Genomic DNA, 26,169 nt, shown 5'->3' on the forward strand with positions numbered 1-26,169 from the left:
CCTCTTCCTGCGGCGGGCGGTGAGTGCGGGGCGGCTGGCGGGACCGGGAGGGGACAGGGAGGGGACAGGGGAGCAGCCCTAGGGGCGAGCCGGTGCTGCCGGGGGTCCCCAGGGCTGTCCGAGGGTCCCCAATGCTGCCAGAGTGTCGCTAGTGCTGCGCGGCTGTCCCCAGTACCATCCGAGTGTCTCCCTTCCCGCCCGGATGTCCCCAGTTCTGTGTCGCGTGTGTCCCCAGCACTGTTTTGGGTGTCCCCAGTAAAATCCCAGTGTCTCCATTCCCGCCGGATGTCCCCAGTTCCGTTTTGGGTGTGTCCCCAGCACTGTCTTAGGTGTCCCCAGTGCTGTCCAGGTGTCCCCAGTGATGCTCGGCTGTCCCCAGTAAAATCCAAGGGTCTCCACTCCTGCCCTGGTGTCCCCAACACTGTTTCGGGTGTCCCCAATGCTGTCCAGGTGTCCCCAATGCTGTCCAGGTGTCCCCATTCCCTCCAGGTGTCCCCAGTTCCGTTTCCCGTGTCCCCAACACCGTTTCGGGTGTCCCCAGTGCTGTCCAGCTGTCCCCATTCCCTCCCGGCTGTCCCCGCAGGCAGCGATGCCCCTGGAGCCCCTGGTCTGCGCCGCCACGGCCACGCGGTGAGTCCCGGCTGTCCCCCGCTGTCCCCTGCTGTCCCCCGGCCCTGCCAGGCCCCCGGGGACAATGGCCCGTGTCCCCTGCAGGGTGAGCTCCGTGCTGAACCGGGATGTGAAACAATTCGGGAAGCAACACCTCTTTGATGGCAGCGAGGAGACCTGTTGGAATTCCGATCAGGTGTGGGGACAGCGACAGGGACAGGGGACACTGTCACAGCTGTGATCCCCCCTTTTCCCCCCGGTGTCACTCCTGTCCCCTCCCAGGGCACATCCCAGTGGGTCACCCTGGATTTCCCTCGCCCCGTCAAGGTCTCGCAGCTCCACCTCCAGTTCCAGGGGGGATTTTCCAGCCGGCTGTGCACGCTGGAAGGTGAGCGTGGTTGGGATTGGGGAGCTCCGTGCCTCAGTTTACCCACAGCTGCACCCCGCAGGTGGGACAGGGAGGCGGGGAGGGATTGATCAGAAATTCCCAAAGCCTGGGAGGGATTGAGGAGCACCTGGAGCAGATCTGTGGGGGAATAAAGAGCAGCTGGGAGTCACTGGGTGCTGCTGGGAACCAGGGAAAATTTTGGGACAACAACTGGAGCAGCTCTGTGGGGGAATAAGAAGCTAGGAGCCTCTGGGTGCTGTTGGGAACCATGGAAAATTTTGGGACAACACCTGGAGCAGCTGTGTGAGTGAATAAGGAGCTGCTTGGAGCCTCTGGGTGCTGTTGGGAACCAGGGAAAATTTTGGGACAACACCTGGAGCAGCTCTGTGGGGAGTAAGGAGCTGGGAGGCTCTGGGTGCTAATGGGAACCAGGGAAAATTTTGGGACAACACCTGGAACAGATCTGTGGGTGAATAAGAAGGAGCTGGGAGCCTCTGTCTGCTGCTGGGAGCCACAAAAAATTTTGGGACAACATCTGGAGAAGCTCTGTGGGTGAATAAAGAGTAACTGGGAGTCACTGGGTGCTGTTGGGAACCACAGAAAATTTTGGGACAACACCTGGAGCAGCTTTGTGGGTGAATAAAGAGGAGCTGGGAGTCACTGGGTGCTGTTGGGAACCAGGAAATATTTTGGATAACACCTGGAGCAGCTCTGTGGGGGAATAAGGAGCCTCTGGGTGCTGCTGGGAACCAGGGAAAATTTTGGGACAACACCTGGAGGCTCCTGCAGTACCTGAGCCTCTCCCCTCCGCCTCCCCAGGCTGCAGAACGGGTGAGGAACTGGTGAAAATATCCGAGCTGTACCCCCAGGACAGCCATGCCATGCAAATATCCTTTCCCAGGATGACGGGGGGTGGATTTAGGGGATTTTTGGGGAATTTTTCCATTGTCTGAGCTGCTCAGCAACCACCTCGGGGTGGCTCTGGCATCCCAATCCCTGCATTATTCCTTCACTGGAATGCACAGATTCCAGGTGGAGGAGACGGTGCTGGATAAGCTGAGGATCACCTTCGGTAGCAGCACGGATTTCTTCGGGAGGATCGTGGTTTATCACCTGGGGGTGCTGGGGGAGCGGCTGTAGGACACTGGGGGACACTGTGGGGACACCCTGGGGTGCCACAGGGACACAGGGAAAGGGATCTCCATGCAGGATTTGGGAGCCCGTGGTGGGACGTGGGTGTGGAATGGGATGGAGAGAAATAAATGGAAATAAATAAATGATGTTTCTGATTTTTCCAGCTGCTCCTTGGGCATGTGGAATCCCTGGGAATGAGCCCTTGGGGTTTTGGAATTCAGCAGGACATGGGAAAAGTGTCCCCTCCTTCTTGGCCACCCCTGAACCCTTTTTTGTGTCCCAACTTGGGATGGGAGCAACTCGTTCCTGGCCAACAGGATCCTACAGGATTTTTCCCTGAAAATCCAGGGTTTTTCCCTGGCTGTGGTAGCTTTGTGGGAGCTTCCCTTTCCAAAGGGATTTTACACAGGAATTCCAAAGGGATTTTACACAGGAATTCCAAAGGGATTTTACACAGGAATTCCGAAGTGATTTTACACAGGAATTCCAGGGAATTAGACAGGAATTCCAAAGGGATTTTACACAGGAATTCCAGGGATTTAGACTGGAATTCCAAAGGGATTTAGACAGGATGACCAGGAGGGATTTCGGCCCAGTTTCCCATTTATTCTCATTTATTCTCATTCCCCAAAAACTGGGATCAGGACGGGCTGAGGCAGCAGACAAAGCTGCTCCCGAGTTTAATTCCGATCAGAATTCACTCCCAATGGAAAACACGGAGCAGCAGAACCCAAACCGGGCTGGAATGTTGCTGCCCTGAGGAATTCTGTCCCTGATCTGAGGCACTGAGGCCTAGAAAGGCCTAGAAAGATCCATGGAGGGCAGAAATTTCTGGATTCCTCCTTGCCTGGAATATAATCTTCCGGCTGGGATGAGGTCGTGGTGATTCCAGGAAAAGCTGGAGGTGCTTCATTCCTTCTTCCTCTTTTTCTGGAACAGCTTCAGGATGTGATTCTCGATGACCTGTTGGACTGAGGTAGGGAGGGGAGTGGAATTGGGGAAGATGCTCTGGGAAGGACCTGGTTAGTGTTTTCCTCGTGTTTTCTGAGGGAAAATCCCTGTTTTCCGAGGGAAAAAAATCTCCATTTTCTGAGGGAAAAACCCCTTGTTTTCTGAGAGAAAAAAATCCCTGTTTTCTGAGTGAAAAATCCCTGTTTTCTGAGGAGAAAATCCTCATTTTCTGAGGGAAAACGCCCTCTTTTCTGAGGGAAAAATCCTGTTTTTCTCAGGGAAAAAAACCCTAGTTTTCTGAAGGAAAAAAATCCTTGCTTTCTGAGGTAAAAACCACTGGTTTCTGAGGGAAAAAAACCTGTTTTTCTCAGAGAAAATACCCATTTTCTGAGGGAAAAACCCCTCTTTCCTGAGGGAAAAATTGGTGTTTTCTGCAGGGAAAAATCCCTGCTTTCTGAGGGAAAACCTCTATTTTCTGAGGGAAAAATCCCTGCTTTCTGAGGAGAAACCCACTGTTTTCTGAGGGAAAACCCCCCATTTTCTGAGGGGAAAAAATCCCTATTTTTTGAGGGAAAACCCTCAGTTTTCTGAGCGAAAAATCTGTGCTTTCTGAGGAGAAAATCCCCACTTCCTGAGGGAAAAATCCCTGCTTTCTGACAACCGCCTGTTTTCTGAGGGCAAACCCCCCCATTTTCTGAGGAAAAACCCCATTTTCTGAGGGAAAACCCCATTTTCTGAGAGAAGAATCCCTATTTTTGGAGGGAAAACCCCTCTGTTCTCCACAGGCCTCTCCCCACCTCCTCAGGCCCAGCCTTATCCCAGCTCCAGTCGGAAAACAAAACTTGGAATTTCTCCAGATCGAACTCTTTGCTAGAAGATCACAGAAAACCCCTGAGCAGGGAATTGCCAGGAATCTCCCCAGGAAGGGGACAATCACCTTTCTTGTGTCCCAAGGCCACCGCCAGGTCCATGGGGGTATATCCCGAATCCGCCTCCTCTGTCAGGTCAGCACCGCGAGCTGGGGACAGCAAAACAGGGCTGGAATGGGGACAAAGGACCCCAAAAGCCACCCCAGGTGGGTCAGGCTTCATTCCAGAGGCAGGGAAGCAGAAATTCCATGATTTTGCCTTACCCAGGAGGGTCTCCACGCACTTGACGTGGTTGCCGCGCACAGCGTAGAGCAGGGGGGTTCCTCCGTTCTGTGGGGTGGGGAAGGAGGGAGAAGTTGTTCCTGAGATCCTACAGATCCTGCTTGTCCTTGGTGTCCTTCAGGAGGTTCCTGACCTGCTGGGATCCCTGTCCACCCTCTCCAGATCCAGTCTGGATGTCACTGGGATCCCAATTCCACCCTCTCCCAGGGTTCTGGGTTGGGATCCACTGGGATGTCCTTCCACCCTCTCTCAGCTCCAGGTTGGATCTCACTGGGATCCAAATTCCATCCTCTCCCAGCTCCAGTCTGGGATCCACTGGGACTTCCTTCTGCCCTCTCCCAGTTCTGGGTTGGGATCTCCCTTCTGCCATTTCCCAGATCCAAGCTGGGACCCACTGGGATCCCTTTCCAGCCCTTCCCAGCTCCAGTCTGGTTCTCACTAGGATCCAAATTCCATCCTCTCCAACTGCAGTCTGGAACTCACTGGGATCTATTTCCACCCTCTCCAGATCCAGTCTGGATGTCACTGGGATGTCCTTCCACCCTCTCCCAGCTCCAGTCTGGATCTCATTGGGATCCCATTCCAGGTGTGTCCCCAGTGTCCCCAATGTCCTACTGTCCCCGATGTCTCTGGTATCCTCCAATGTCCCCCGTGTCCCCACTGTCCCTGCTATCCCAGATGTCCCCAATGTCCCCACTGTCCCTGCTGTCCACAGTATCCCCCAATGTCCCCGCTGTCCCCTGTGTCCGAACTGTCCCTGGTGTCCCTGGCCATGCTGGTGGCACTCACCCAGTCGTAGGTGTTGATGTCCACGTCCCTGTCCAGCAGCAGGGTGACAATGTCCGTGTAGCCACCCATGCTGGCCAGGGCCAGCGCGCTCTCCCGCTCCTTGGCCAGCGCGTGGGGATCTGCGCCCTGGGGACAGCGGGGACAGGGAGGTGACACAGCAGGGATTGGGGATGGAGGTGACACAGCAGGGATTGGGGACAGGGAGGTGACACAGCAGGGACTGGGGATGGAGGTGATACAGCAGGGACTGGGGACAGGGAGGTAATACAGCAGGGACTGGGGACAGGGAGGTGACACAGCAGGGACTGGGGACAGGGAGGTGACAGAGGAGGGGTTGGGGACACAAGAATTTGGGACAGGGAGGTGACACAGCAGGGACTGGGGACAGGGAGGTGACAGAGGAGGGGTTGGGGACACAAGAATTTGGGACAGGGAGGTGACACAGCAGGGACTGGGGACAGGGAGGTGACAGAGGAGGGTCCCCCAGCCTCACCCACTCCAGGAGGTGCCGCACGGTCTCGATCTCCCCGAAAGCCGCAGCCCAGATCAGGGGGGTGAAGCCTCTCTCGTCAGGTTTGTTCACCAAATTCTCACCTGGGGGAGGTGAAAACAGCCAGGGTGAGCCTCCCAGTGCTCCCAGTGAAACCAGTAAGGGCTGCAAAACCAACGGGTGGATGGGTGGAATTAATGGCTTGTGAGGATTTTTTCCAATTTTGGTGGTCTAATGAATGGTTTTGGAGGATTTTTTCCAATTTTGGTGGTTTAACGAATGGTTTTGGAGGATTTTTTCCAATTTTAGTGGTCTAACGAATGGTTTTGGAGGATTTTTTCCAATTTTAGTGGTTTAACGAATGGTTTTGGAGGATTTTTTCCAATTTTAGTGGTTTAACAAATGGTTTTGGAGGATTTTTTTCCAGTTTTAATGGTTTAACAAATGATTTGTGAGGATTTTTCCAGTTTTAAGGGTTTAACAAATGATTTTTGAGGATTTCTCCAATTTTAATGGTATGATGAATAATTTTTGAGGATTCTTCCAATTTTAGCAGTTCAATGAATGATCTTTAAGATTTTTCCCAATTTTAACGGAAAACAATTTAACAGTTTTAATGCTGTAATGACTGATTTGTTACGATTTTTCCCAATTTTAGCAGTTTAACAACTGATTTTTGAGGATTTTTCCCACTTCACCCATTTTATCTCTGAGCACAAACCAAGCTGAGACTGTGAAGCCATCAGACAAGACCTGGCAGGTCCTGGCAGGGACAAAAAAACCAATTGTAATGGTTTAATGAACGATTTGTGAGAATTTTCCCAACTGTAGTGGTTTAACGAATGATTTTTGAGAATTTTCCCAATTTTAGCAGTTTAACGACTGATTTTTGAGGATTTTTCCCACTTCACCCATTTTACCTCTAAGCACAAACCAAGCTGAGTCTGTCAAACAACCAGACAGGACCTGGCAGGTCCTGTCAGGGACAACAAAGAGCCACCAACCTTTCCTCAGGTGCTCCTTCAGCTGGACGAGCTCCCCTTGAGCAGCGAGCTGATGGATGGACAGTGCTGAGAACAGAGGGAGAAAAAATCAGGGAAAAAGATTCCCTGCCTGTAAGATTTGAATCTGTAAGATTGGAGGGGCTGTTTGTGGGTTTGGGATGGTCAGGACAGAGATGAGAGATCTCTGAAATCAGGTTTAGATCATGAGGTTATTGTGAAATAAATAAATAAACCCCATGGGTGGGTGTGAGAAACCTGCCAGGGCTGCCAGAGTAGCTGTGGGATTGAATTCTGTGGGGTTTGGTGATGAGGATGGATGGAGACAAGAGATCTCTGCAGTCAGGTTTTAGAGCATGGGGATTAATTTCACAATAAATTTATTGGGATTTATTGTGAAATAAATAAATAAACCCCATGGGTGGGTGCAGGAGAGCTGCCAGGGGTGCCAAACAGCTCAGAGCAGGGCAGAGAAGCGAGAGAGAGAGAGAAAAAGAAATATCTTTTTGCTGTTTACAATACAATAAATCATCTTCTGTGTTGAATATTCTAATTCTCATTAACCAATCCAGAACAAGCTACAAACACCACAGCATTTACACAAAACCTACAAGAATCATCCCATTATCATACAGAGTTATATTTTAAATCCTAAAAACTGCAGGCAGGGTCTGCTGTGACCCTTGGAGCTGTCTCCATCCCGAGGGGATTGTTCCATCCCGAGGGGATTGTTCCATCCAGAGGGGATTGTTCCACCCAGAGGGGATCACCTTCATTGTTTTCTAGTTGTTCAGTAACTCAGAGATTGTCTTCATCCCAATTTCCCTTATATTTTCCATATTCTCAGCTTCTCTTCATCCCAATTTCCCTCACATTTTCCATATTCTCAGCTTGTCTTTAATTTCCCTTACATTTCCCATATTCTCAGCTTCTCTTCATCCCAATTTCCCTTATATTTCCCATATTCTCAGCTTGTCTTCATCCCAATTTCCCTTATATTTTCCATATTCTCAGCTTGTTTTTAATTTCCCTTACATTTTCCATATTCTCAGCTTCTCTTCACCTCAATTTCCCTTATATTTTCCAGATTCTCAGCTTGTGTTCATCCCAATCTCCCTGATATTTTCCATATTCTCAGCTTGTCTTAATCTCAATTTCCCTTACATTTTCCATATTCTCAGCTTGTTTTTAATTTCCCTTACATTTTCCATATTCTCAGCATCTCTTCATCCCAATTTCCCTTATACTTTCCATATTTTCAGCTTGTCTTCAATTTCCCTCATATTTTCCATATTCTCAGCTTCTCTTCACCTCAATTTCCCCTATATTTCCCATATTCTCAGCATCTTTTGCCAGGCAATCATATTTCTAACTCTTTCCTATTTCATCTCCCCCACCATCTGCCAATCTAGGGGAGGTGGCAGTTGTCCCCAGAAGTGTCCTGTGTCCCCACAGCCCCTGGGGACACTGGTGGCACTCACTGTCCAGCGTGGCTGGCAGAGCTGAGACCTCATTGCCGCGCTGTCTGTTGGTCAGCGTGTTGGAATGCTTCAGGGGGAAACCTGGAGGGAGGATAATTAGTTATTTTCTGTTAATTGGAGGTGGTTCTGGGTTAATTTGGGGGTTGGGATGGATTTGGGGTTTTATTTGGGGTTTATTTGGGGTTTGGTATTAATTTGGTTCTTTATTCTCCGTTGATTTTGGATTTATTCTCATTAATTTCAGGAGTTATTTTCTGTTAATTTTGGGTTTGTTCTTTAGTTGTTTATTCTCTAGTTATTTAATCTCTAGTTATTTATTTTCTAGTTATTTATTCTCTACTAACTCTCTAGTAATTTCAGGTTTATTTTGTATTAATTAATTCCCTATTAATTTTGGGGTTTTTTTCTATTGATTTTGGATTTATTCTCATTAATTTCAGGATTTATTCTCTGTTAATTTTGGGTTTGTTCTCTAGTTATTTGTTCTCTAGTTATTCTCTAGTAATTTCAGGTTTATTTTGTATTAATTAATTCCCTATTAATTTTCGGTTTATTCTCCAATTATTTATTCTCAATTTCAGAGTTATTCTCTAATAATTTCAGATTCATTCTCTATTCATTTCAGAGTTTATTCTCTATTTATTCTCCATTAATTTTGGGGTTTTCTTCTATTAATTTTGGGTTAATTCTCTATTCATGTCAGGGTTTATTCTCTGTGCATTTATTCTTTATTAATTTTGGGTTATTTATTTGTTTATTCTCTATGAATGTTGGGTTTATCTCTATGAATTTTGAGATTATTCTCTATTAATTTCAAGGTTTATTCTCTACTCATTTTGGGTTTATTCTCTATTTATTTCAGGTTTATTCTCTAAGAATTTTGGATTCATTTTCTATTAATTTGGGGTTTATTCCCTATTTATTTTGAGTTTATTCTCTATCAATTTTGGGTTTATTCCCTATTTATTTTGAGTTTATTCTCCATCAATTTGGGTTCATTCTCTATTTATTTCCAGTTTATTCCCCATCAATTTTGGGTTTTAAAACCCAGTTTGGAGAGGAACCCAGGAGGGACCAAATCCATCAGAATTCCAGCAGAAATTTGGCACCACAGCCCCAAATCCACTCCATCCCCCTATTTCCCATCCCTACCAGAAATCCCAAAATATTCCCAACCCGTGATCTACACTTTAATTGGGGAAAAATCCAGGAAAAAATGAGTTTTCATCTCCAATTCCAGCAACCTCTCCCTGCTGGCAGGAGGAGTGAACACCAAATTTTGGGGTTGGAATGGGATTTGTGACATTCTGGGAACAGTTTAAACCTCTTTCCCAGTTTTTTTTTGGGATGAGAGATCCTGGGAATCACACACTCACCATCCAGGGCTGGAGGCTCCGAGCTGCTCTGGGAATCCATGGAATTCCGTGGGGTTTCAGCTCCACCTGCAATCCAGGCAGTTTGGGGAGTTTTTGGGGTGTCCTGGGCTGGGTGATGCCATCCAGATCCCAGAAATCCCAATTTCCAGATCCCAGAAATCCCAATTTCCAGGAGAATCCTCCATCCCAGAAATCCCAATTTCCAGATCCCAGAAATCCCAATTTCCAGATCCCAGAAATCCCAATTTCCAGGAGGATTCTCCATCCCAGATCCTAGAAATCCCAATTTCCAGAAGGATCCTCCATCCCAGATCCCAGAAATCCCAATTTCCAGAAGGATCCACCCAGAAATCCCAATTTCCAGGAGGAACCCAGATTGTCCTGGGCTGGATGATTCCACCCAGATCCCAGAAATCCCAATTTCCAGGAGAATCCTCCATCCCAGAAATCCCAGAAATCCCAATTCCCAGGAGGATCCCAGTTTGTCCTGGGCTGGATGATCCCAGAAATCCCAATTTCCAGATCCCAAAAATCCCAATTTCCAGGAGGATCCACCCAGAAATCTCAGAAATCCCAATTTCCAGGAGGATCCACCCAGATCCCAGAAATCCCAGTCTCCAGATGGATCCACCCAGAAATCCCAATTTCCAGGAGAATCCTCCATCCCAGAAATCCCAATTTCCAGATCCCAGAAATCCCAATTCCCAGGAGGATCCCCCATCCCAGATCCCAGAAATCCCAATTTCCAGGAAGATCCTCCCAGAAATCCCAATTCCCAGGAGGATCCCCCATCCCAGGCTGTCCCCAGACTCACCGTCCCCACATTCCTGCAGTGCCACATCCTGCTGGGGACACGCCGAGGTGACCCCGCTGTCCCCCGTGGCCCTGGTGGCCGCCAGCTCCTCCGCTGCTTTTTTCCCGTTTTCCCCTTTTTTTCCCCCAATTCCAGGGGGTTTCCCGAGACCACCGAGAGCTCCTTCACCTTCCCGGGGAACTGGGGATGGGTTGGGAAGAGGTGACAAACAGGGACAGGGGGACAGAGCCCGAGGATTTGTGTCCCCAAAGTGCAGGGGAATTGGGGTTCTCCTCATCCCTATTTCTGGGATCGCTTTCTGTCCCCATCCCTGTTCCTGCTGTCCCTTTCTGTCCCCATCCCTGTTCCAGGTGTCCCCTTGTCCTTTCCTCCCTATTCCTGGTGTCACCCTTCTGTCCCCATCCCTGTTCCTGGGGTCACCCTTCTGTCCCCATCCCTGTTCCTGGTGTCCCTTTGCCCTCCCCATCCCTGTTCCCGTGGTCACCCTTCTGTCCCCATCCCTGTTCCTGGTGTCCCCTTGTCCTTCCCTCCCCATTCCTGGTGTCCCTTTGCCCTCCTAATCCCTATTACTGGGACCCTCTTCTGTCCTCATCCCTATTCCTGGTGTCCCCTTCTGTCCCCACCCCTAATCCTGGTGTCCCTTTTGCCCTCCCCATCCCTATTTCTGGGGTCACCCTTCTGTCCCCATCCCTGTTCCTGATGTCCCCCTGTCCTTCCCTCCCTATTCCTGGTGTCCCCTTCTGTCCCCATCCCTATTCCCAGTGTCACCCTTCTGTCCCAATCCCTATTCCTGGTGTACCCTCGTCCTTCCCTCCCTATTCCTGGTGTCCCCTTCTGTCCCCATCCCTATTCCTGGTGTCCCTTTGCCCTCCCCATCCCTATTCCCAATGTCACTCTTCTGTTCCCATCCCTATTCCTGGTGTCACCTTCTGTCCCCATCCCTGTTCCTGGTGTCCCCATGTCCGTCCCTCCCTATTCCCGGTGTCATCCTTCTGTCCCCATCCCTATTCCTGGTGTCCCCTTCTGTCCCCATCCCCATTCCCGGTGTCCCCTTGCCCTCCCCATCCCTGTTCCCGTAGTCACCCTTCTGTCCCCATCCCTATTCCTGGTGTACCCTCGTCCTTCCCTCCCTATTCCCAGTGTCACCCTTCTGTCCCCATCCCTATTTCTGGTGTCCCCTTGTCCTTCCCTCCCTATTCCTGGTGTCCCTTTGCCATCCCCATCCCTATTCTTGGTGTCCCCCTTCTGTCCCCATCCCCATTCCCGGTGTCCCCTCGCCCTTCCCACCCCATTCCCGGCGTCCCCTTCTGTCCCCATCCTCATTCCCGGTGTCCCCTTCTGTCCCCATCCCCATTCCCGGTGTCCCCTCGCCCTTCCCATCCCATTCCCGGCACTTCCCACACTCCACACTTCCCCTCCCGGAGCTCCTCCGGGCTCATCCCGGCACTGCCCCGCTGCTCCCCAGCCCCTCACCGCTATCTCCGCTCCCCGGGCCCCGATCCCGTTCTCGATCCCGGGATCCTGCTCCCCGTTCCCGTATCCAGTTCCCGATCCCGGATTCTGATCCCCGTTACCGGATCCTCCTCCCCCTTCCCGTTCCCGATCCCGGATCCAGCTCCCCGTTCCCATATCCCGTTCCTGATCCCAGATTCTGATCCCCGCTCCCCGATCCCGTTCCCGGATCCAGCTCCCGTTCCCGCTCCCGTTCCCTATCCCGCTCCCCGCTCCCGTTCACGGATTCTGATCTCCGTTCCTGTTCCCGTATCCCGTTCCCGATCCCAGATTCTGATCCCCGCTCCCAGATTCTGATCCTCGATCCCGTTCCCGCATCCCGTTCCCTATCCCGGATCCCGTTCCCGATCCCGGATCCCGTTCCCGGATCCAGCTCCCGTTCCCTATCCCGCTCCCCGCTCCCGTTCACGGATTCTGATCTCCGTTCCTGTTCCCGTGTCCCGTTCCCGATCCCAGATTCTGATCCCCGCTCCCCGCTCCCGTTCCCAGATCCCGTTCCCCGTCCCCGTTCCCGTATCCCGTATCCCGTATCCCGTATCCCGCTCCCGTTCCCGTTCCCTATCCCGTTCCCGTTCCCGCTCTCACCGCGGCCTCCCCGCCGCTCCCGCCCCGGTACTTCCCGTTCCTGCGGCAAGGCCCGGCAAGGCCCGGGGGGCTCGGAGGGCTCAGCCCAGCTCCACCTCCCCGCTCAGGTGGCCTTAAAGCGACACAGGGGACGGGACGGGGTGGCAGAGGGACCGCCTGGCCTTGGGGACACGCTGGGGACACGTCGCGATCCTCAGTGTCACAGCCGGCAAAGGCCGCGACACCCCCAGACCCTCCCGGAGCAGCGGGGGCGAACCGGGCACAGCCAAACCGGGCAGCACCGAGTGTCCCCACGGGTGACAGCGGCGATTTAACCCTGCGGGGTGACACGGTGACACGGCGACACAGCCCGGGCGACACCCGGCTTGGGGGTGACCCGGAACCTTAGCGCCGCCGCAGCGTTTCCAGCCGGGGCTGTTTTCCCTCTCTGGTTGCCGTGCGGGGCGATTTCCAGGGCGCACCGGCGGAAGCGGAAGTGGCGGCGGGAGGGAGGAGGCATGGAGGAACCGGAGATGCAGCTGAAGGTGAAGAAAGGTGGGAAAGGAACGGAACGGGATGGGAACGGGAACGGGACGGGACGGGAACGGGAACGGGAACGGGATGGGAACGGGAACGGGAACGGGATGGGAACGGGATGGGAACGGGATGGGAACGGGAACGGGACGGGAACGGGAACGGGACGGGAACGGGATGGGGACGGGAATGGGAACGGGATGGGAACGGGATGGGAACGGGATGGGAACGGGACGGGAACGGGATGGGAACGGGACGGGAACGGGATGGGAACGGGAACGGGACGGGAACGGGATGGGAACGGGATGGGAACGGGATGGGAACGGGAGCGGCGGCTCGGGAGGCACCGCCAGCCCCGGCCATGGGCTCGGAAAGGCTCCGCGGGGGGATTTGCCCGGTCGCGACAAGATGCTGCGTGAATTATTGGGTTTTTTCCTGTTAATTCCCGTATTTTCCCGTCAATTCCCATTTTTTCCCCCTCTAATTCCCTTTGTTTTTCTCTCGCTAATTCCCATTTATTTTCCCATTAATTCCCATATTTTTCCCGTTAATTCCGTTATTTTTTGCCGTTAATTCCCATCTTTTTCCCCATTAATTCCCGTATCTTTCCCCGTTAATTCCCTAATTTCTTCCCGTTAATTCCCTAATTTCTTCCCATTAATTCCCATATTTTCCCCCATTAATTCCCACACTTTTTCCCGCTAATTCCCATATTTTTCCCCATTAATTCCCATATTTTCCCCCACTAATTCCCATATTTTTTCCTACTAATTCACATATTTTTCCCCCTAATTATTGGTTTTTTCCCTGTTAGTTCCCAAATTTTTTCCCGCTAATTCCATTATTTTTCCCGATCAATTCCCTTATTTTCCCCACTAATTCCTGTATTTTTTCCCACTAATTCCCTTCTTTTTCCCCATTAATTCCCACATTTTTCCCCATTAATTTCCATTTTTTTCCCATTAATTCCCCTATATTTCCCCTTTAATTCCCACATTTTTCCCCATTAATTCCCATATTTTTCCTGTTAATTCCCATATTTTTTCCCATTAATCCCCCCATTTTTCCCCATTAATTCCCACATTTTTCCCCATTAATTCCCACATTTTTCCCCATTAATTCCCATATCTTTCCCCGTTAATTCCCATATCTTTCCCCGTTAATTCCCCTATTTTTCCCCGTTAATTCCCCCATTTTTCCCCGTTAATTCCCCCATTTTTCCCCATTAATTCCCATATTTTCCCCATTAATTCCTGCATTTTTTCCCATTAATTCCCATATTTTCCCGTTAATTCCCTTATTATTTCCCGTTAATTCCCATATTTTTCCCCACTAATTCCCACATTTTCCCCATTAATTCCTGGTTTCTTTCCCGTTAATTCCCATATTTTTTCCACCTAATTCCCATATTTTTTCCCCATTAATTCCCATATTTTTCCCCATTAATTCCTGCATTTTTCCCCACTAATTCCCATATTTTTCCCCATCAATCCCCCCATTTTTCCCTGCTAATTCCCATATTTTTCCCGCTAATCCCCCCACTTTTCCCCTTTAATTCCCCCATTTTTCCCCATTAATCCCCCCATTTTCCCCATTAATTCCCCTATATTTCCCCATTAATTCCCATATTTTCCCCATTAATTCCCCTATATTTCCCCATTAATCCCCCCATTTTTCCCCATTATTTCCCACATTTTTCCCCATTAATTCTCACATTTTTCCCCATTAATTTCCTTTTTTTTCCCATTAATTCCCGTATCTTTCCCCGTTAATTCCCTAATTTCTTCCCATTAATTCCCATATTTTTTCCCGCTAATTCCCCCATTTTTCCCCATTAATTCCCACATTTTTCCCATTAATTCCCGTATCTTTCCCTGTTAATTCCCTAATTTCTTCCCGTTAATCCCCCCATTTTTCCCCACTAATTCCCATATCTTTTCCCCATTAATTCCCACACTTTTTCCCGCTAATCCCCCACTTTTTCCCCTTTAATTCCCCATTTTTCCCCATTAATTCCCATATTTTCCCCATTAATTCCCCTATATTTCCCCATTAATCCCCCCATTTTTCCCCATTATTTCCCACATTTTTCCCCATTAATTCTCACATTTTTCCCCATTAATTTCCTTTTTTTTCCCATTAATTCCCGTATCTTTCCCCGTTAATTCCCTAATTTCTTCCCATTAATTCCCATATCTTTCCCCGCTAATCCCCCCACATTTTTCTCCTTTAATTCCCACATTTTTCTCCTTTAATTCCCACATCTTTCCCCATTAATTCCCATATTTTTCCCATTAATTCCCATATTTTCCCCCATTAATTCCCACACTTTTTCCCGCTAATTCCCATATCTTTTCCCCATTAATTCCCATATTTTTCCCCACTAATTCCCATATTTTTCCCCATCAATCCCCCCATTTTTCCCTGCTAATTCCCATATTTTTCCCGCTAATCCCCCCACTTTTCCCCTTTAATTCCCCCATTTTTCCCCATTAATCCCCCATTTTCCCCACTAATTCCCATTTTTCCCCATTAATTCCCTGTTTTCCCCATTAATTCCCTATGTTCCCCATTAATTCCCTATGTTCCCATTAATCCCCATTTTCCCCATTAATTCCACACTTTTCCTTCAATTCCATATTTTTCCCCATTAATTCCCTATATTTCCCCACTAATTCCCCTATATTTCCCCACTAATTCCCTATATTTCCCCATTAATTCCCATATTTTCCCCATTAATTCCCCTATATTTCCCCATTAATACCCCCAATTTTCCCCACTAATTCCCATATCTTTTCCCCATTAATCCCCTCATTTTTCCCCGTTAATCCCAGCACTTTTCCCCGCTAATTCCCATATTTTTCCCGCAGTGACAGACAAGTTCACGGAGAGCCTGTACGTGCTGGCCAACGAGCCCTCGGTGGCTCTGTTCCGCCTGCAGGAGCACGTCAGGAGATCCCTGCCCGAGCTGGCCCAGCACAAGGTGAGCCATTCCCGCTTTTCCAGCCCAGGAATTCCGGGATTGGGGGAATTCTAGGATCATCTGATTCCATAATCCCAATTCCGGGTGGTTCTGGTTTGGATTTGGGCGATTCCAGGGTTGGGGATTCATGGATTCTATGGGAATTCTGTTCCCTCCCCAGCCAGGAATTCCATCCCAAAATCCCGTCCTGATTCCCTTTTTTTAGTTCAAATCCATTCCTTATGGGAATTCCATCCCAAATTCCCTCCCCAGCCAGAAATTCCTTCCCAAATTCCACCCAAATTCCCATTTCCCAGTTCCAATCCATTCCCTGTCCCTCCATCCCTTGTGGGAATTCCATCCCAAATTCACTCCCCAGCCAGGAATTTCTTCCCAAAATCCCATCCAAATTCCCATTTCCCAGTTCCAACCCATTCCCTGTCCTTCCATTCCATTCCTTCCCATTCCATTCCCCCTCATCATCCTCACAGGGAGGAATTCCATCCCAAAATCCCATCCAGATTCCCTTTTTCCACTTCAATCCATTCTCTCTGTCCTGTTCCTCCATTCCTTGTGGGAATTCCATCCCAAACCCTCACTGCCCTCACAGCCAGAAATTCCATCCCAAAATCCACCCAAATTCCCATTTCCAGTTCCAATCCATTCCCTGTCTCTCCATCCCTTGTGGGAATTCCATCTCATTCTCTCCTCATCCATCCCATCCAGGAATTCCTTCCCAAAATCCCATCCAGATTCCCTTTTTCCAGTTCCAATCCATTCCCTGTCCCTCCATCCCTTATAGGAATTCCATCCCAAACCTTCGTCATCCTCCCAGCCAGGAATTCCTTCCCAAAATCCATCCAAATTCCCATTTTCAGTTCCAGTCCATTCCCTGTCTCCTGTCCCTCCATCCCTTGTGGGAATTCCAACCCAAATTCACTCCCCAGCCAGGAATTTCTTCCCAAAATCCCATCCAAATTCCCATTTCCAGTTCAATCCATTTCCTGTCCTTCTATTCCTTGTGGGAATTCCATCCCAAATTCACTCCCCAGCCAGGAATTCCTTCCCAAATTCCACCCTAATTCCCATTTCCCAGTTCAGTCCATTCCCTGTCCCTCCATCCTTTATAGGAATTCCATCCCAAACCTTCATCATCCTCCCAGCCAGGAATTCCTTCCCAAAATCCATCCAAATTCCCATTTTCAGTTCCAGTCCATTCTCTGTATTCTGTTCCTCCATCCCTTATGGGAATTCCTTCCCAAATTCCCATTTCCCAGTTCAATCCATTCCCTGTCCTTCTATTCCTTGTGGGAATTCCATCCCAAATTCCCTCCCCAGCCAGGAATTCCATCCCAAATTCCACCCAAATTCCCATTTCCCAGTTCCAATCCATTCCCTGTCCTTCTATTCCTTCTGGGAATTCCATCCCAAATTCACTCCCAGCCAGGAATTCCTTCCCAAAATCCCACCCAAATTCCCATTTCCCAGTTCCAATCCATTCCCTGTCTCTCCATCCCTTGTGGGAATTCCTTCCCAAACCCTTGCCATCTTCCCTCAGCCAAAAATTCCATCCCAAAATCCACCCAAATTCCCATTTTTCAGTTCCAATCCATTCCCTGTCTCTCCATCCCTTGTGGGAATTCCATCTCATTCTCTCCTCATCCATCCCAGCCAGGAATTCCTTCCCAAAATCCCATCCAGATTCCCTTTTTCCAGTTCCAATCCATTCCCTGTTCTTCCATCCCTTATGGGAATTCCATCCCAAACCCTCACTGCCCTCACAGCCAGAAATTCCATCCCAAAATCCACCCAAATTCCCATTTCCCAGTTCCAATCTATTCCCTGTTCCTCCATTCCTTGTGGCAATTCCATCCCATTCTCTCCTCATCCTCACAGGGAGGAATTCCTTCCCAAAATCCACCCAAATTCCCATTTCCCAGTTCAATCCCTTCCCTGTTCCTCCATCCCTTATGGGAATTCCATCCCAAATTCCCTCCCCAGCCAGGAATTCCATCCCAAAATCCACCCAAATTCCCATTTCCCAGTTAAAATCCATTCCCTGTCTCTCCATCCCTGATCCCAAATCCTCTCCTGGTGTCTCTTTACCCTCTGGAAGTTTCTCCAAGGTTTCCCTGCAGCTTCTCCTCTCCAGCCTGGATTTGGACATTTCCAGGGATTGGGAATCCAAAAATCCTCTGGGAATTCCATCCCAAACCCTCACTGCCCTCACAGCCAGGAATTCCAGGAGAAAAATCCCCAAATCTTGGGAATCTGACTGGGAAGGAGGGAGAAAAACCCAAAATCTTCAGAGAGGAGGGAGAAAATCCCCAAATCTTCAGAATCAAACTGGGGAGAAGAGGGAAAATTCCAAAATCTTTGTAATCTGACTGGGAAGGAGAGAGAAAATTCCAAAATCTTCAGAGGGGAGGCAGAAAATCCCCAAAAATTGGGAATCTAACTAGGGAGGAGAGAGAAGATCCCCAAAATCTTAGGAATCTGACTGGGAAGGAAGGAGAAAATTCCGAAATTTTCAGAATCTGACTGGGGAGGAGGGAGAAAATCCCCAAAATCTTCAGAGAGGAGAGAGAAAATCCCCAAATATTAGGAATCAAGCTAGGGAGAAGAGAGGAAATCCCCAAAATCTTCAGAATCTGAGTGAGGAGGAGAGAGAAAATCCCCAAAATCTTCAGAGAGGAGGCAGAAAATCCCCAAATCTTCAGAATCAAACTGGGGAGGAGAGAGAAAATCCCCAAAATCTTAGGAATCTGACTGGGAAGGAAGGAGAAAATCCCAAATTTTCAGCATCTGACCAGAGAGGAGGGAGAAAATCCCCAAATCTTTGGAATCTAACTAGGGAAGAGAGAGAAAATCCTAAAATCTTCAGAGAGGAGAGAGAAAATCCCCAAATCTTCAGAGAGGAGGCAGAAAGTTCCCAAATATTGGGAATCTAACTAGGGAGGAGAGAGAAAATTCCCAAAATCTTCAGAATCTGAGTGAGGAGGAGAGAGAAAATTCCCAAATCTTCAGAGAGGAGGCAGAAAATCCCCAAATTTTCAGAATCTGACTGGGGAGGAGAGAGAAAAATCCCCAAAATCTTCAGTGAGGAGGGAGAAAATCCCCAAAATCTTCAGAATCTGAGTGAGGAGGAGAGAGAAAATCCCCAAAATCTTCAGTGAGGAGAGAGAAAATCCCCAAATCATTGGAATCTGATTTTGGAAAAGGCAAAAAATCCCCAAAACCTTTTTCTGGGAAGAGTTTTTTTTGGGAATACCCTTCCTAATCCTTTTTTTTTTTTATTTTTTTTCCCAGTCGGACATGCAGAGCTGGGAGGAGCAGAGCCAGGGAGCAATTTACACCGTGGAGTATGCCTGCAGGTATGGGAAAGGAATTCCCAGCTGGAATTCCAGCTGGAAAACTCAGCAGGAATCAGTGAGGATGGGAAAAGTCGGAATTTGGGATGAGCTTTGAACCCTCAGCTGGAATTTGGGGTTTTTGGGGTGATTTTCCCAGTGAAAAACTTGTTATTTCCTGGGAAAAAAGCGGAAATAACCAAAATTTAGGAATCCCAACTCCATACTTTTCCAACTTTTCCCACTTTTCCTGCTTTTTCTACTTTTTCCAAGTTGGAATTTGGGATGAGCTTTGAACCCTCAGCAGGAATTTTGGGGTTTTTGGGGTGATTTTCCCAACTTCCCACAGCGAAAAACACCTAAAATTGGAGATTTTTTGGAAATAGAGAGGAAGTAACCAAAATTTGGGAATGCCAGCTCCGTTCTTTTGTAACTTTTCCCATTTTTCTGCTTTTTTCCTGTTTTTCCAAGTCGGAATTTGGGATGAGCTTTGAACCCTTGGATGGAATTTTGTGGCTTTCAGGGTGATTTTCCCAACTTCCCACAGCAAAAATCACCTAAAACTTGAGATTTCTTTGGAAAAGAGTGGAAGTAACCGAAATTTGGGAATGCCAACTCTGTGATTTTCCTGCTTTTCCCGCTTTTTCCCTCTTTTCCCACTTTTCCAAGTTGGAATTTGGGATGAGCTTTGAACCCTCAGCAGGAATTTTGGGGTTTTTCACTGTGGGAAGTTGAGAAAAACACCTAAAATTTGAGATTTCCTGGGAATAAAAGGGAAATAACCAAAATTTAGGAATCCCAACTCCATACTTTTCCAACTTTTCCCAATTTTCCTGCTTTTTCTACTTTTTCCAAGTTGGAATTTGGGATGAGCTTTGAACCCTCAGCAGGAATTTTGGGGTTTTCGGGGTGATTTTCCCAACTTCCCACAGCAAAAACCACCTAAAATTCGAGATTTCTTTGGAAAAGAGTGGAAGTAACCAAAATTTGGGAATGCCAGCTCCGTTCTTTTGTAACTTTTCCCATTTTTCTGCTTTTTTCCTGTTTTTCCAAGTCGGAATTTGGGATGAGCTTTGAACCCTCGGCTGGAATTTTGGGGTTTTTGGGGTGATTTTCCCAAATTCCCACAGCGACACCCACCTAAAATTTGAGATTTCCTTGGAAAAGAGTGGAAGTAACCAAAATTTGGGAATGCCAGCTCTGTGATTTTCCTGCTTTTCCCACTTTTTCCCTCTTTTCCCACTTTTCCAAGTCGGAATTTGGGATGAGCTTTGAACCCTCAGCTGGAATTTTGGGGTTTTTCACTGTGGGAAGTTGAGAAAAACACCTAAAATTTGAGATTTCCTGGGAACAAAAGGGAAATAACCAAAATTTAGGAATCCCAACTCCATGCTTTTCCCACTTTTCCCAATTTTTCCCTCTTTTTCCCCATTTTTCCAGGTAGGAATTTGGGATGAACTTTGACCCTCAGCTGGAATTTTGGGGATTTCAGGCTGTTTTTCCCAACTTCCCACAGCAAAAAAACTTGAGATTTCCTGGGAATAAAGTGGAAATAACCAAAATTTAGGAATCCCAACTCTGTGCTTTTCCCAATTTTCCCAATTTTTCCCTCTTTTTTCCCGTTTTCCCAGGTAGGAATTTGGGATGAGCTTTGACCCTTTGTCAGGAATTTTGAGGTTTTCAGGCTGATTTTCCCAGTGAAAAATTTGATATTTCCTGGGAATAAAAGGGAACTAACCAAAATTTAGGAATCCCAACTCTGTGCTTTTCCAATTTTACCACTTTTTCTGCTTTTTTCCTATTTTTCAAAGTCAGAATTTGGGATGAACTTTGAACCCTCAGCAGGAATTTTGGGGTTTTTCACTGTGGGAAGTTGGGAAAAACACCTAAAATTTGACATTTCCTGGGAATAAAGTGGAAATAAGCAAAACTTAGGAATCCCAACTCCATACTTTTCCCAATTTTCCCAATTTTTCCCTCTTTTCTCCCATTTTCCCAGGTAGGAATTTGGGATGAACTTTGACCCTTTGTCAGGAATTTTGGGGTTTTCAGGGTGATTTTCCCAGTGAAAAACTTGTTATTTCCTGGGAAAAAAGCGGAAATAACCAAAATTTAGGAATCCCAACTCCATACTTTTCCAACTTTTCCCACTTTTCCTGCTTTTTCTACTTTTTCCAAGTTGGAATTTGGGATGAGCTTTGAACCCTCAGCAGGAATTTTGGGGTTTTCGGGGTGATTTTCCCAACTTGCCACAGCAAAAACCACCTAAAATTGGAGATTTTTTGGAAATAGAGAGGAAGTAACCAAAATTTGGGAATGCCAGCTCCGTGCTTTTCTAACTTTTCCCATTTTTCTGCTTTTTTCTTGTTTTTCCAAGTTGGAATTTGGGATGAGCTTTGAACCCTCGGCTGGAATTTTGGGGTTTTCAGGGTGATTTTCCCAAATTCTCACAATTAAAAACACCTAAAATTTGAGATTTGCTGGGAATAAAAAGGAACTAACCAAAATTTAGGAATCCCAACTCTGTGCTTTTCCAACTTTTCCAATTTTTCCCACTTTTCCAAGTCGGAATTTGGGATGAGCTTTGAACCTTCGGCTAAAACTTTGTGTTTTTTCACTGCGGGAAGTTGGGAAAAACACCTAAAATTTGACATTTCCTGGGGATAAAGAGGAACTAACCAAAATTTAGGAATCCCAACTCCATGCTTTTCCCAATTTTCCCAATTTTTCCCTCTTTTTCCCCATTTTTCCAGGTAGGAGTTTGGGATGAGCTTTGACCCTTTGTCAGGAATTTTGGGGTTTTCAGGGTGATTTTCCCAGTGAAAAATTTGATATTTCCTGGGAATAAGGGGAACTAACCAAAATTTAGGAATCCCAACTCCATACTTTTCCCACTTTTCCCAATTTTTCCCTCTTTTTCCCCGTTTTCCCAGCGCCATCAAGAGCATGACTGACAGCAGTGTTTACTTCAAGAGCATCGACAACCTCCTCAAGCATTCCATCTCCATCAAGGATCAGCTCAACGCCTCCCAGAGCCGCAGGTATCCCGAAAAATCCTGGAAAAATATCCCAGGAGGAGCCAGGAGAACATTCCCGGCTTTTTTCCCGTTTTTTGGGTGTTTTTCTCGAAGGGAAAAGTGGGAAAATGTTGATTTTTTGGAGGTTTTTTGTTGTTTTCCGAAGGGTTGGGGATGGAGGGGTTGGGAAGAGAAAGGAAATTCCTGATTTTTTTAAAGGAAATCCTTAATTTTTCTAAGAAAATTCACATTTTTTCTAAGGAAATCCCAATTTTTTTTAAAGAAAATCCCCAATTTTTTAAGAAAATCCCCAATTTTTCTAAGGAAATCCACATTTTTTCTAAGGAAATCCCCAATTTTTATAAGGAAATTTCCAATGTTTTTAGGAAAATTACCAAATTTTAAAGAAAATCCCCAATTTTTAAAGGAAATCCCCAATTTTTGTAAGGAAATCCCCAATTTTTATAAGGAAATCCCCAATTTTTGTAAGGAAACCTCCAGTTTTTTTAAGAAATTCGCCAATTTTTTTAAAGGAAATATCCATTTTTTCTAAGGAAATCTCCATTTTTTCTAAGGAAATCCCCAATTTTTATGAGGAAATTTCCAATTTTTTTAGGAAAATTCCCAAATTTTAAAGAAAATCTCCAATTTTTTTAAAGAAAATCCCCAATTTTCGTAAGGAAAGCTCCAATTTTTAAAGGAAATCCCCAAATTTTTCTAAGGAAATCCCCATTTTTTAAAATAAAATCCCCAATTTTTTGGTAAGGAAATCCCCAATTTTTTTCAGAAAATCCCCCATTTTTTAAGGAAATCTCCAAATTTCTATAGAAAATCCCCAATTTTCCACATTTTCAGGCTGCTAAATCTGATTTTTCCTCTCTTTCCCCACAGCTCTCTCACCTCCCAACCCAAGAATCCTCCTGGAACTTCCTGATTTTTCCATCCTGAGAATTTTCCAACCTCAAGAAAAAAATGGAAAAAAAATCCCTTTGGGGCTGCAAAGGTAGAAAAACCCTATAATTCCAAAAAAAAAGCTAAAAAACCCCAAATCCCTGATTTTTTGGGGAATTTTTTCCATGGAAAAACCTGGAAATTTTGTGTTTTTCCTTCCTATTTTTTCCAGGCTGCTCCCAGGACTTTTTATTTTCAATTTTTCTACCTCTCAGCATGAAAAACATCTCAAAAAGGATTAAAAAAAAAAAAACCCAAATGAGCTCTTGCTTCGGGAATTTTCCTGTAAAGATGGAATTTTGGGAAATTTCCAAACTTTTTGTCCAGGAGGAATTTTTCCAGAGGATGCCAAGGATTTGCTTTTCATGAGAACAATAATAAAAAAAATCCAGAAAAAAAACCCCAAAAAACAACAAGAAAATTCTGTTTCAAACCTCCTGTCGCCTTGGGAACTCTGAGTTAGTTCTTTTCCTGCTTTTTTTCCAGAGGGTTTGGAGAAAAATAATGTGGATTTGGAGGTTTTAAAGGAAGGGAATTGTTCTGATCTTTAAAATCCCAAAATCTGATTTTTTTTTATCTCCAAATGTACTTTTTTTCACTTCAAATCTACTTTTTCCCCCCTAAATCTGCTTTTTTTCCTACCCCAAATCTGCTTTTTTTATCCCAAATCTACTTTTTTTCATCTCAAATTACTTTTTCCACCCCAAATCTGGTTTTTTCCACCCCAAATCTACTTTTTTTCACCCCAAATCTGTTTTTTTATCCCAAACCTACTTTTTTTCATCTCAAATTACTTTTTTCCACCCTAAATCTACTTTTTTTCACCCCAATACTGCTTTTTTTCACCCCAAATCTACTTTTTCCCGTCCCAAAATCTACTTTTTTCCACCCCAAATCCTCTTTTTCCCACCCTAAATCTCCTTTTTTCCACCCCAAATCTGCCCTGAAACCCCAAATCTGCTTCTTCCTATCCTAAATCTGCTTTTTCCCATCCTATTCCTCATTTCATGACCACATTCCAGTTTTTTTTCCCCAATTTTCCCTCAAACCAGCATGAAATCCTTAGCTTCTCAGACCATCAAATTCCTCCTTTCTTCCATAACCACATTCCTAATTTTTCCCCAATTTTCCTTCACACCATAACCACATTCCAAGATTTTTTCCCCTGAATTTTCCCTCAAACCAACGCAGAATATTTGGGTTTTTGGGACATCACATTCTTCATTTTGTGACCACATTCCAGAGTTTTTTCCCCCCAATTTTCCCTCACATCATAACCACATTCCAGAGTTTTTTGTCACCACATTCCAGGCTTTTTTCCCAAATTTCCCCTCAAACCAACATAGAATATTTGTCTTTTTGGGACATTGCATTCCTCATCTCTTCCATGACCACATTCCTAATTTTTCCCCAATTTTCCTTCACACCATAACCAAATTCCAAGATTATTTCCCCAATTTCCCCTCAAACCAGTGTGGAATCTTTGGCTTTTCAGGACATCACATTCCTCTTTTCCTGACCACATTCCTGATTTTTTTTCCTGAATTTTCCCTCAAACCAGCATGAAATCCTCAGCTTTTCAGGACATCAAATTCCTCTTTTCTTCCATGTCCACATTTCAGGGTTTTTTTCCCAGATTTTCCCTCAAACTAACATGGAATATTTGGCTTTTTGGGACATCAAATTCCTCTTTTCTTCCATGTCCACATTCCTGATTTTTCCCCAATTTTCCCTCAAACCAACATGGAATCCTTAGCTCTCCAGACCATCACATTCCTCTTTTCTTCCATAACCAAATTCCAAGGTTTTTTTCCCAAATTTCCCTCAAACCAGTGTGGAATCTTTGGCTTTTTGGGACATCACATTCCTCATTTCCTGACCACATTCCAGTTTTTTTTTCCTGAATTTTCCCTCAAATCAGCATGAAATCCTTAGCTTTTCAGGACATCAAATTCCTCTTTTCTTCCATGTCCACATTCCTGATTTTTTTCCCCAATTTTCCCTCAAACCAGCATGGAATGGTTTTTTTTTTTGGGACATCAAATTCCTCATTTTGTGACCACATTCCAGAGTTTTTTTCCCCCCAATTTTCCCTCACTCTGTGACCACATTCCAGAGCTTTTTGTCACCACATTCCAAGGTTTTTTCCCCAATTTCCCTCAAACCAGTGTGGAATCTTTGGCTTTCCAGGACATCAAATTCCTCTTCCATGACCACATTCCAGGTTTTCCAGACCATCCCATTCTTCTTTTCTCCCATAACCAAATTCCAAGTTTTTTTCCCCAAATTCCCTCACACCAGTGTGGAATCCTTGGCTCTCCTGGCCATGGCATTCCTCATCTCCCTGCTCACGACATTCCAAGGATTTTTCCCCTGGAGCAATCCCGACTCCGCCGACAGCGTCCTGTGCATCCTGGGCGTTTCCATCCATTCCCGACGGAATTCCCGCTGGGATTCCCGCTGGAATTCCTTCTCCCCAGCGGGGAAAGCCGGGAAAGAGAATTCCTGCCGGATTTTTGGGAATTCCTGCTGGATTTCTGGGAATTCCCGCTGGATTTCTGGGAATTCCCGCTGGATTTTTGGGAATTCTCGCTGGATTTCTGTGAATTCCTGCCGGATTTTTGGGAGTTCCCGCTGGATTTCCAGGAATTCCCGCCGGATTTCGGGGCGAAAACACTGATTTTTCTCCTCGATCTCGCCGGGCTGGGCCGAGTCGTTCTCGTAGAGGGATTGGGGTGGGTCGGAATTCCCGGGAATTCCCTGGGAAAGGCGGGAAGCGCGGAGCAGGGAGTGGGCGATGGCGAGGAGGAGGAGGAGGATTCCCGAGGAAAGGATGGAAGCGCCGGCAATCCCGGCCGAGGAGTCGAAGAGGAGCAGCATGGAGAGAGCCAAGGCTGGGGAGAGAGAGGAGAGATTGTGAGATGGGATGGGATTTGGGGTTTGGGAAATCTGGGAATGAGTTTGGGAAATCTCGGCATGAATTCGAAAGAGTTGGACTTGGAAAATTTTGGAATGGGTGAGGTTGGAATGGACTGAAATGGATTGGATTTGGAAAATGTTGGAATGGATTCGAAAGGGATGGACTTGGAAAATTT

The 26,169-nt window shown here is 46.7% G+C and overlaps 3 protein-coding genes across 7 annotated transcripts; 2 read left to right on the plus strand and 1 right to left on the minus strand.

The window, feature by feature from the left end:
- Positions 1-2,274, plus strand: NR2C2AP (nuclear receptor 2C2 associated protein). Of its 2 annotated transcripts, XM_085040892.1 has the most exons (6): positions 1-19; positions 584-630; positions 715-805; positions 892-997; positions 1,817-1,884; positions 2,021-2,274. In XM_085040892.1, the coding sequence occupies exons 2-6, from the start codon at positions 590-592 to the stop codon at positions 2,135-2,137; spliced, it is 423 nt and encodes a 140-aa protein (XP_084897018.1). In that variant the 5' UTR covers positions 1-19; positions 584-589; the 3' UTR covers positions 2,138-2,274. The 2 variants fall into 2 exon arrangements, with proteins under 2 accessions (XP_084897018.1, XP_084897017.1); XM_085040891.1 differs by lacking the exon at positions 1-19 and having other exon boundaries at positions 261-630; positions 937-997.
- A 520-nt stretch (positions 2,275-2,794) lies between these two features.
- Positions 2,795-12,403, minus strand: LOC146426137 (DNA-binding protein RFXANK-like). Of its 3 annotated transcripts, XM_085040889.1 has the most exons (10): positions 12,282-12,403; positions 10,185-10,364; positions 9,371-9,436; positions 7,995-8,075; positions 6,517-6,582; positions 5,516-5,616; positions 5,023-5,148; positions 4,215-4,281; positions 4,020-4,100; positions 2,795-3,102 (listed from the first exon to the last, which is right to left on the minus strand). In XM_085040889.1, the coding sequence occupies exons 3-10, from the start codon at positions 9,408-9,410 to the stop codon at positions 3,041-3,043; spliced, it is 624 nt and encodes a 207-aa protein (XP_084897015.1). In that variant the 5' UTR covers positions 9,411-9,436; positions 10,185-10,364; positions 12,282-12,403; the 3' UTR covers positions 2,795-3,040. The 3 variants fall into 3 exon arrangements, with proteins under 3 accessions (XP_084897015.1, XP_084897016.1, XP_084897014.1); XM_085040890.1 differs by lacking the exon at positions 10,185-10,364 and having other exon boundaries at positions 12,282-12,380; XM_085040888.1 differs by lacking the exon at positions 12,282-12,403 and having other exon boundaries at positions 10,185-10,478.
- Positions 12,404-12,633: 230 nt separating this feature from the next.
- On the plus strand, positions 12,634-23,474 carry LOC146426138 (BLOC-1-related complex subunit 8-like). 2 transcript variants are annotated; one of them, XR_014846307.1, is made up of 6 exons: positions 12,634-12,815; positions 15,665-15,777; positions 19,066-19,130; positions 22,040-22,147; positions 23,015-23,126; positions 23,247-23,474. XR_014846307.1 is itself a non-coding variant. In XM_085040893.1 (5 exons), the coding sequence occupies exons 1-5, from the start codon at positions 12,779-12,781 to the stop codon at positions 23,055-23,057; spliced, it is 366 nt and encodes a 121-aa protein (XP_084897019.1). In that variant the 5' UTR covers positions 12,634-12,778; the 3' UTR covers positions 23,058-23,474. The 2 variants fall into 2 exon arrangements, 1 of the variants encoding a protein (XP_084897019.1); XM_085040893.1 differs by having other exon boundaries at positions 23,015-23,474.
- Positions 23,475-26,169: the final 2,695 nt, after the last annotated feature.

The sequence above is a fragment of the Lichenostomus cassidix genome, chromosome 28, assembly GCF_008360975.1.
Source record: "Lichenostomus cassidix isolate B80296 chromosome 28, HeHo_3.0, whole genome shotgun sequence".
NCBI classification, from domain to species: Eukaryota; Metazoa; Chordata; class Aves; order Passeriformes; family Meliphagidae; genus Lichenostomus; species Lichenostomus cassidix.